An 8,954-nucleotide genomic window follows, 5' to 3' on the forward strand; every position below is an offset into this window, starting at 1 on the left:
GCCACTGCTGTCCCATAACAACAACCTCATCAGGAGGACAGAGATTGTCCGACCAGCTCGTCAACAAACCCAGACCTCCTGATCCAAATGTTCAGTTTAAACACGGCCAATAAAGAAGTCAAATGGAATATTTACACAAAACGCACAGTGAAGGAGTCGCACAGACAACCCTCGGGTTATGGGGCGATCCTGTCTAACCCTCCTATGCCCAGAGTAGAACTAGTTAAGGCACACCTACAACTGCAGGAAAAGTGCAAATACACTGAGTTTAAACTTTTTTTGTCTCTTTGTCTTAAAGCAAACACAGCTACGACTAAGAAGAATAAGTAGAATGTACAAAATATTGTAAATATATAGTTTTAAACACACACACTTACCTTTACATTTAGAAAACTGGAAACACAGCTACTATTACAACAAAGATTTTTTTTGTCTTTTTGTTTTTGACGCACACACGAATACTAGTACTATTACTTCTTACTTACTACTTACTTACCACAAGAAATATATATTTGTTGTCTTTGTTTTTGACGCACACACAGCTACGACTAAGAAGAATAAGTAGAATGTACAAAATATTGTAAATATATAGTTTCAAACACACACACTTACCTTTACATTTAGAAAACTGGAAACACAGCTACTATTACAACAAAGATTTTTTTTTTGTCTTTTTGTTTTTGACGCACACACAAATACTAGTACTATTACTTCTTACTTACTTACTTACTACTTACTTACCACAAGAAATATATATTTGTTGTCTTTGTTTTTGACGCACACACAGCTACGACTAAGTAAAGACTATATACAGGTCAAAGCGCGGCGACGTGGACGGTGGTAAAAGTCGCCGTTACGGAGGTTCCAGGTCCAAAGCTTTGAGGCTAATACTCAGTCCTCGTCTGACTCTGGGTCCTGGAGCAGGAACTGGAGGGACTCGCGGGGGAAGTCCCCGGACGTCGCAGCAGAAGTGGAGAGATTGTCAGGCCGTCTTAGGAAGAAAGGCGCGGGCGCTTGAAGCCGACCTCCTTGTCTTCGTCATCTTCATCCCTGCTGCGCTTGGATCCGCCGAGGGGCAGAAAGTCCGGAGCAGAACCTGAAGACACATCCAGGGCGGGACGGGAGGGTGCAGGGGGAGAGAGCTGACCGAGGTCCTGACGGTGAAGCGCTTCCTCGAACATCCTCTGCAGAGCGCTGAAGGCTGGAGACAGGCTCTCTGCTCGCTGCTGTGGGACAGGGTTCTCCACAGCTTGAGCAGGAGGGGCCCGCCAGCCAGCCCAAAACTCTTCTGGAGGAAAGCGCTGGTCATCCTCTTCACCCTCCTCTTCCTCTGAAAGACAGCTGTCGCCAGAGTCCGCAGAGTCTTCTCCCCTCTCCTCTTCATCAGAGTCCGCAGCGTCTTCCTCCTCCTCCTCCTCCTCTTCCTCCTCCTCTTCATCAGAAGATGCTAGGAAAAAGAACAACTCATTTACCTCAAACCAGTCGTCCTCGTCCTCGTCGACCTCTGGAGCGTCCCACGGGTCTTCCCACAGGGCGACCGACGGAGCGTCCAGCAGAAGGCCTGGAACAAACAAACATAAGCAACTTACAGGAACATGTAATAACTATTAACCAACTCATGTTAATTACCATTCATTGAATGCTACAATATTACATTTTAACATTTAAATATTACAATTGTAAGAAATAAGTGAAATATCACTAACCTCAGTTTTGCGTAAGTTCACAGGGCCCCTGATAGTGCCATCTACACCTAAAAATGCACAAAAGTCAACTAAAACAATATTGATCTGCTTTTTAAGCATTGCCAATGCATTCCTGTAACTAATAATAATCTGCCAGTTTAGAAAGTTGGACTGGAAAGCTTACATAAAACATCCATGAATGTCCATGTTGTGTAACACACCACACATGTCCAGAAACTAAAACACCTTAGTTTTTCAACAAATTCCTTGATAATGTTTTGCTTAGGACTCCTACTGATACATTTAAGCCCTTTTTATCAGGCATTAACCATGCCCGAAAAAGAAATCGTCGAGTGAAAGTTATAAACTACCTGTGAAGGAAACCATTTCAGCAACTTGAACACTGCGCAAAACTAGACGCCCAGAAACGAAAATACCTTCGTTTTCCAACAAATTCCTTGATAATGTTTTACTGAAGACTCCTACTGATACATTTAAGCCCTTTTTATCAGGTATTAACCATGTCCTAAAAAGAAATCGTCGAGTGAAAGTTACCAACTAAGTTACCTGTAAACTTGACCATTTCGTCAACTGAACCACTTATGACCCAAACATTAGCTTTAGCAAAAGCCGCATTGCCCTCACGCGGACAAAACTGTTGCCAACATTCAACACTCACGCTATGTTTGCAATATTTGTCGATATACAGTATTTTAGACAGGACTTACCACGAAGAGGGAACTCGAAGAACGAAGGTGCCATTGTTCAGTAGTTAGCTCGTTCAGTAAATCTGCAAAACACACATAACAAGAGAAACAAAGTGTTACAAAGTGTTTTGAATGTGTATTTGACCAATAGTTGACATGGACTTCACAAGAAATGAAGATACAGACCTCACGTGTAATCTCCAAGTCGGGTTGTCAGTGACAGAAAGAAAGATTCTGGTCAAGTCGCTGTTTAAATAGCGCCCCGTTTCCATGGCACTGACGCACGGCACGTTCGTGACGCCGCGCGCGTCAATCGTGATTTGTATAACCAGATGGAGAGCCTGTCGACTCAATGATTGTATATACTGTTGTCATTGTAAACATTGCATTAATTAAAATAATACATGATGGAGAGCCTGACAGCAATGTTTGTCTTCTTCTTCTTCTTCTTCTTCTTCTTCTTCTTCTTCTTCTTCTTCTTCTTCTTCTGCTTCTTCTTCTGCTTCTTCTTCTTCTTCTTCTTCTTCTTCTTCTTCTTCTTCTTCTTCTTCTTCTTCTTCTTCTTCTTCTTCTTCTTCTTCTGCTTTTTCTGCTTCTGCTTCTGCTTCTTCTTCTGGCTCTATGGTAATGGTGAGTGATATCAGTATGAAGTTATGGATTGGTTTGGAAAGTTGGAGACTGAAGGATCACCGTCACCTAATAGGGCTGGACCTCCGAGCTCCTATTTTTTCCAAAGGAAATGCCATAAAAATATAAGAATATTGTTCTGATTAATAAAGTATATAAACACAAACTACATTTATTGCATGTGTCAAGAAGATGCTTTTGCCACTTCAAGATTAACTCACTGTGGAACGAGAACTATAATTTTTACTCATGTAAAAGTACAGTTACTTCATTATAATAGCCTATTACTCAGGTAGAAGTAAAAAGTACCATATATGAAAACTATTCCAAGAAGGGAAATTACTTCAAAAAACAACTGAGTAGTAAAGTCGCCTCTGAGGTCGGCCAACTACATCATGTGAGCAACAAGACAATTTGAAGTATTGATTGTGTGTGTTTTAAAAAAAAAATCTGTGCTGGTATTATTAAATATAGTGTATTGATTATTGTGTAGCCTGATTGGTTACAATAATGTAATTTATTACATTGAACATTTCATTGAAAAAGTGAAGTGCAAGTACTTCAAAAAGTAAAGGTACTACTCACATCTGATGTTGGCTGCCGTCATGTGAGCAACAAGCCATTTTGAAGCAGATGAATTGTGACCTGAGAGTCTTTGCTGCTATGATTAAATACAGAGTACAGATTATTGTGTAGCCTGGTTGGTTACAATATTACATTGAACATTTTAGCAATGCATGAATAACTGAGCATATTTGTCTCCACAGGGAGTCACCTGATGTGCCTGTATACTGAAATAAGAGGAGGCATTCTGCTTTGAAATACTTTGTCTTCATTAATAATATTGGCACTAAAACATGTACAATAGGTGGATCCTGATTCTGACCATCAGCCTGGCTCCACATCTGGAGACGGGTCCCCGGGCGCTGCCCACTGCGTCTTACAGGGCGTCCCAGCGGTGTCGGAAGGATGGGTCTAATCTTGTGTAGTTGTTGTATAATGACAAATAAAGCACCTTAACCTAACCTAAACTTGAAATGCACTTTACAAGCCAGTGTGGACAACTTTCTCAAAGCGCTTCACTGTCAGATAGTTGCCTTAAACCTCCCAAAATGTGTGGGTAGTTCTAAAAGCTCTTTTTTTGTTAGTTCCCTCAAATCATTTCAAAGGTTCTGATTGGAGAACCATAAATCTCCTTTTGAAAATCGGAAAGCCTCAGAGCTGAAGGTGTGGTGCGTCCGCGGGCGTTCTTCTCCGGGAACCACAAAACTTCAGATGACTCTGCATCATCTGAAGCCCTGGTGTTTGAGAATTAATGGACTTGCAAAAAGAAAGGACCTCATCTAAATGACTCACAACTATTTGACCCGTTAGGACCATTACACAATTTTAAACAAATTAGAGAAATTTAATAGTGTTGCAGCTGGGGGAAAAAATAACTCCCTTGTCCCTCATTTGGACAGTCTCTGCTCTTCAAAATCTGGGCCATTTATAACAACTCATGACAGTCAGAAGAACCCATGTTGCTTGAAGTAACTGCATTACATGAGAATTAAAGCATTAAAACACAGATAAACCGGTTTCAAATTTTAAGTTTATTACTTTATAAAGATTACATTTTAAATCACACACAAAAAGAAGAATACAGGCAAGGGTCAAAGCATGTGAAACAATTTCATCTTCACAGTCAAGAACATTAGGCAACTGTTATGAAGCCTGTCACAGAAGTCAACACGCAAAGTTAAAAGGCTATTCCAGATTCAAAAAGCATGCATAACATTGAAAATAACAAAACAAATCACACAAAATTGAGTTTCAATAGTTGTCTCCTCTGGGTGGATTGTACTGTGGAGCTACATACTGATGCTGTGTGTGAAAGGTGAAGCAGACGGGCACCCCGGGCTCGCTGACGTGCACCGGCACCGCGTTGATCACGGACACATGCGTAGACTTCCCTTTAACGTACGGCGGATACAGAGTTGCCACCGGGATCACCTCCTGCTGCACGTCGTTGGTTTGCTGCTGTGGCAGATCAGAAGCGACGGCAACCTCCACACCGACGTCCACGTGTGGCGTGAGCGGGGCGTGGGCGGGATCGATTTCGGGCATGTCCTGGGACACCTCCACCACACCAGGGGAAGTTTGGGAGGGGTCTTCGGGCAGCATTTGCAGCCCGTCTGTGGAGGTTTGCGGGTCGATGGCGTCTGATGGTAAAGCGGTGCTGTCGACGGCGACGGGCAGGGCGATGGTGGCGGGCGGGTCGGTTAGGGTCACAATATTCGGGGCCTCGGTGACGGTGGCTTCTGTGGCAGTCGTCTCTGGCAGCTCTGGCTCCTCCACTTCTTCAACTTCCTCATTCGCCGCCTCTTCGGAGGAGTTTGCTTCAACAGAGTCGGACTCGTCTGCCGCAGTGTGCAACGAGACCTGGCAATAGAAATCAGTCAATATTTCTGGGATTTTATACCAGACACCCCCATAGGTAACAGTGAAGCCATGTTCATTCACTTGTTTAAAGGGACTAAATGCAAGTTGGTCATTTTTAAACTCACTACTGCCACTTCAGGTCTTGAGCGTAACTGCAGCTTCTATATTAAGCGAACGGCAGTTGTGGTGAACAGGTCTGGGCTCATTCTACACATTAGGACATTTCTGGAGCAAGTGGGGGGGGGGGGGGGGGGGGGAATACTTAATTTTAGCATTTTTAAACTCCGTATAGTCCATTTAACAAATTACAGCACAGTACCACCATATTACTAGTAAGGGTGGAAATAGCACAGTGCCTGAAAATGGGAGGAAACATTTACTTACAGTAGATATAGGACATGCAACATTCATTTTCAAATTGTAAATCACTTTACTAATATAAACACAGCTGCAAAATGAAGCATTCCTCATTAGTAATTCCATTTCCATCCTATTTGCAAATTATTATAGATAAGGTGAACTGCATATATTAATCTAATTGGATGGAAAAACAAGAATATAACGTCTATTACAATACATTTGTTTTAACCTAATTTTGCACTTTGAGGTCACTGTAGTTCACACAGTGTATGTCCTCATGTGTGTATTGGCCCAAGATATTTAAAATCCAATATCCTATGTTCCAGGAGGGAGACCTGGATGGCAACCCAGCAAAAGAACCCAAGATAACACAAATACAATAGGGCCAATCCGTCACAACTGCACTTTTCCAAACTGTTTTTTATGAAAGTGTTACTTTGCAAGTGGTGTTCAAAACAAATTTTCAATGTCCGCCAACCAATGGTCCCTTTTTAACCTGTTGTCTGCCATCTTAGGGTTAGGGTTGTTTTCTCCAATGATCCAAATCTCAAAGCGTATTGACTGGAGAGCTTACAGACAATATGCCAGTGTGATACCTAATTTGAAAGCAAAGACCTTCTAGTTTCTAAAAATATGTGCCAGATCTGTGTGAGTGAAACACAACTTGCATCACGATTGCCGTCCCCAACCTTAATCCTAACCACAACCTACCAACAAATAGGCTACTGAAACCCATACCTATACCACAGTACAATTCATGTACTGTACATACCCATATTATCTACACTTTGAGAATTTCCATCCAGGAATCTACAGAAATCTTAATCTTTTCAGCTTGTTATTTATCAATGGACATTACATTTGTGTTAATCTATCTGTAACATTGCGAGGCCAAAGTATATGTACATCTTACTTTGTTCAAAAAGAAGGAAAAGGAAACTCACCGGTTTTGATGTTACAACAGTCAACAGGAACAATGCACCGACCACCATCCACAGCAGAGTCACGGCTTTATCCCCCATATTTTATGCTGCGAGAAAACAATTTGGATGAACTTCTATTCAGACACATATCAAATGTACATTTTAAAAGATTTCAATGTCTTACCTTGCTTTCCTTTCGCTTCACAAACTGACTGGTATCCAACTTTCAACTGTGTCCTGTTTATATACAGTCCCAGAGTGATGTGTGGGCACAAAGTGGCAGTAACTCATCCACTAACAAAGCCGTATCATTTACATGGCTGAGACGCTCTGAAATTAGACCGCGCTAAAAATTGTCGGCGGATAATAGAAGAAGACACAAGTGCCTACAAACAAAGCGTAAACATGATTGTTGTGGCTTTGGGGGTGAACAATAGGAAGCATCTGTCGAGTCTTTAAATACAACTCATTCAACCTCAAGTCACGCAGTTCCTAGCGACCGGTTTACTTTGGTATGTTCGACCGAGCCCGCAAGCTGATCACCTAAAGCAGAGGTGTCCAAAGTGCGGCCCATGGGCCAAATGTGGCCCTCAGACCAATTTTTGGTGGCCCTCGGGCTGCTTGCTGAATCGGTTCACATCATGGTCCTTTTTATTTAATATGTAATAATTCTACACAATTCTAACCTAACTAGCATTTTATTGTGAGACAGAGCTGGCATTAAGGTTTTAAGCATAAAGGCATGAGGCACAATTTAAACCTCTGCTACTCGAAGGTTTCGTGTAACTAACCACCGACCCATGGCCCTTCACCCCGTGTACGCTCCAATATGTGGCCCCCATGAAAAAAGTTTGGACACCCCTGACCTAAAGTAATGTTTGGTGCACGACTGAAACAAGCTACTGTGTGTTCAACGCTAGGGTTTTAGCCTCTCAAAGCTGAAGTTAAGACATTCAAGTTCAGAAGAAGCTTTCGTTAAATGCTTTTAAACAAGAAAGTGAGGTATAAACCAACTTCATTATTGACAGACTTTTCCATAATCTGAAAACTATTAGTTCCTTTAATAGACTTTATTGCTTTGGGGCGGGAACATCCAAAACCACAAAAGACTATCAGTAAAATCAATAGCCCATACATAATTATTTGGAAGGTGGAAATGCTGTAAAGTTGTATCAGGGGGTGCTGCAATTTGGGAACCAGTGAACCAAGCAGACGGAAAAAAAAAAATGTTTAGCTTTTCGTCAGACAATTCAATTCAGTTCAATTCCCCCCCAAAATCCCATCTTGTTATACAGTCTCATTACATATTTTTAATGTGCGCCAGTTTTAGCCATTACTGGAGATTATTTTAAGTATCATCTCGTCAAAACAAGATTTTTCTCCATTTATATTTGTCCCTTTTAAAAGCTTAAAGTGATAGTCTGTAAGTTTGCAAAGTGAGAGAGAGTGAAATGGTCAATCAAATTTCTCCCCTCTCCCGCCCTTAGTTAGAAAAATGAGAGCAGGAACAGAATTTTAAAAAGTAGACGATGGAGAGACTTTACAAAAAATTATACACATTACATAAAAATGCAAGACCAGGTGGCCAATTTCACACATTTTATAAAATGTGTTCTACATTTAGATTTTCCCTTTAACAGCTTTGGGGTGGGTGCACTCAAAACTACGAGACAATCATTAAAATTAATCGCCCATACATAATTATTTGGAAGGTGGAAATGGTACAGTTGTATCTGGGGCGTCACAATTCTTGGAACCAGTGAACCAAGCGGCAAAATAACCTAATCTAGAGCTTTTTGTCAAACAATTGAATTCTTAAAACCAAAAAAACCATGAAGTTATATTACATTATATTAGGTATTTATAAATATGTATTCTTTATAGGTATTCTTGGAGATAAAACATCATTTATCAAGACCTACATTAATCCAGCCATTCCCAAAGTGGGGTCCAGGGACCTCAGAAGGGCCTCTATCCACAAATTCAAACAGGTTTGAAATGACCTTTATGTGTATTTGTTTGATGTATTCAGTCTGTAATCAATGTGTGTTTTCTAATTATTATGCAAAATGATTATATTACACTACATTTTATGGACTCCAGTTCAAAATAAATATATTTTATATTTAAAAAAGTGAAGCCGCAATGTGCTGGACTTGGGAAGGTCTGCTCTAATCTATGTTGGTGGCCATTGTGCATATTTTTAGTTCAATTGGGATGCACACCAT

General features: G+C 41.0%; 1 protein-coding gene across 1 annotated transcript; it reads right to left on the minus strand.

Annotated features, from left to right (window-relative positions):
• Positions 1–4,735: 4,735 nt before the first annotated feature.
• On the minus strand, positions 4,736–7,058 carry LOC306972362 (uncharacterized protein). Its single transcript, XM_079568952.1, has 3 exons — positions 6,911–7,058; positions 6,748–6,833; positions 4,736–5,443 (listed from the first exon to the last, which is right to left on the minus strand). The coding sequence occupies exons 2-3, from the start codon at positions 6,823–6,825 to the stop codon at positions 4,835–4,837; spliced, it is 687 nt and encodes a 228-aa protein (XP_079425078.1). The 5' UTR covers positions 6,826–6,833; positions 6,911–7,058; the 3' UTR covers positions 4,736–4,834.
• Between the last annotated feature and the right edge of the window lie 1,896 nt (positions 7,059–8,954).

Source organism: Gobius niger (assembly GCF_951799975.1).
Source record: "Gobius niger genome assembly, chromosome: 1".
In the NCBI taxonomy this organism is placed as follows: domain Eukaryota; kingdom Metazoa; phylum Chordata; class Actinopteri; order Gobiiformes; family Gobiidae; genus Gobius; species Gobius niger.

Coding starts and splice junctions, on each gene's coding strand:
- LOC306972362 (XM_079568952.1), bottom strand. CDS start 6,825: ATGGGGGATAAAGCCGTGACTCTGCTGTGGATGGTGGTCGGTGCATTG. Junction 5,444..6,747: donor CTGTTGTAACATCAAAACCG/GTGAGTTTCCTT, acceptor TTCTATTGCCAG/GTCTCGTTGCACACTGCGGC.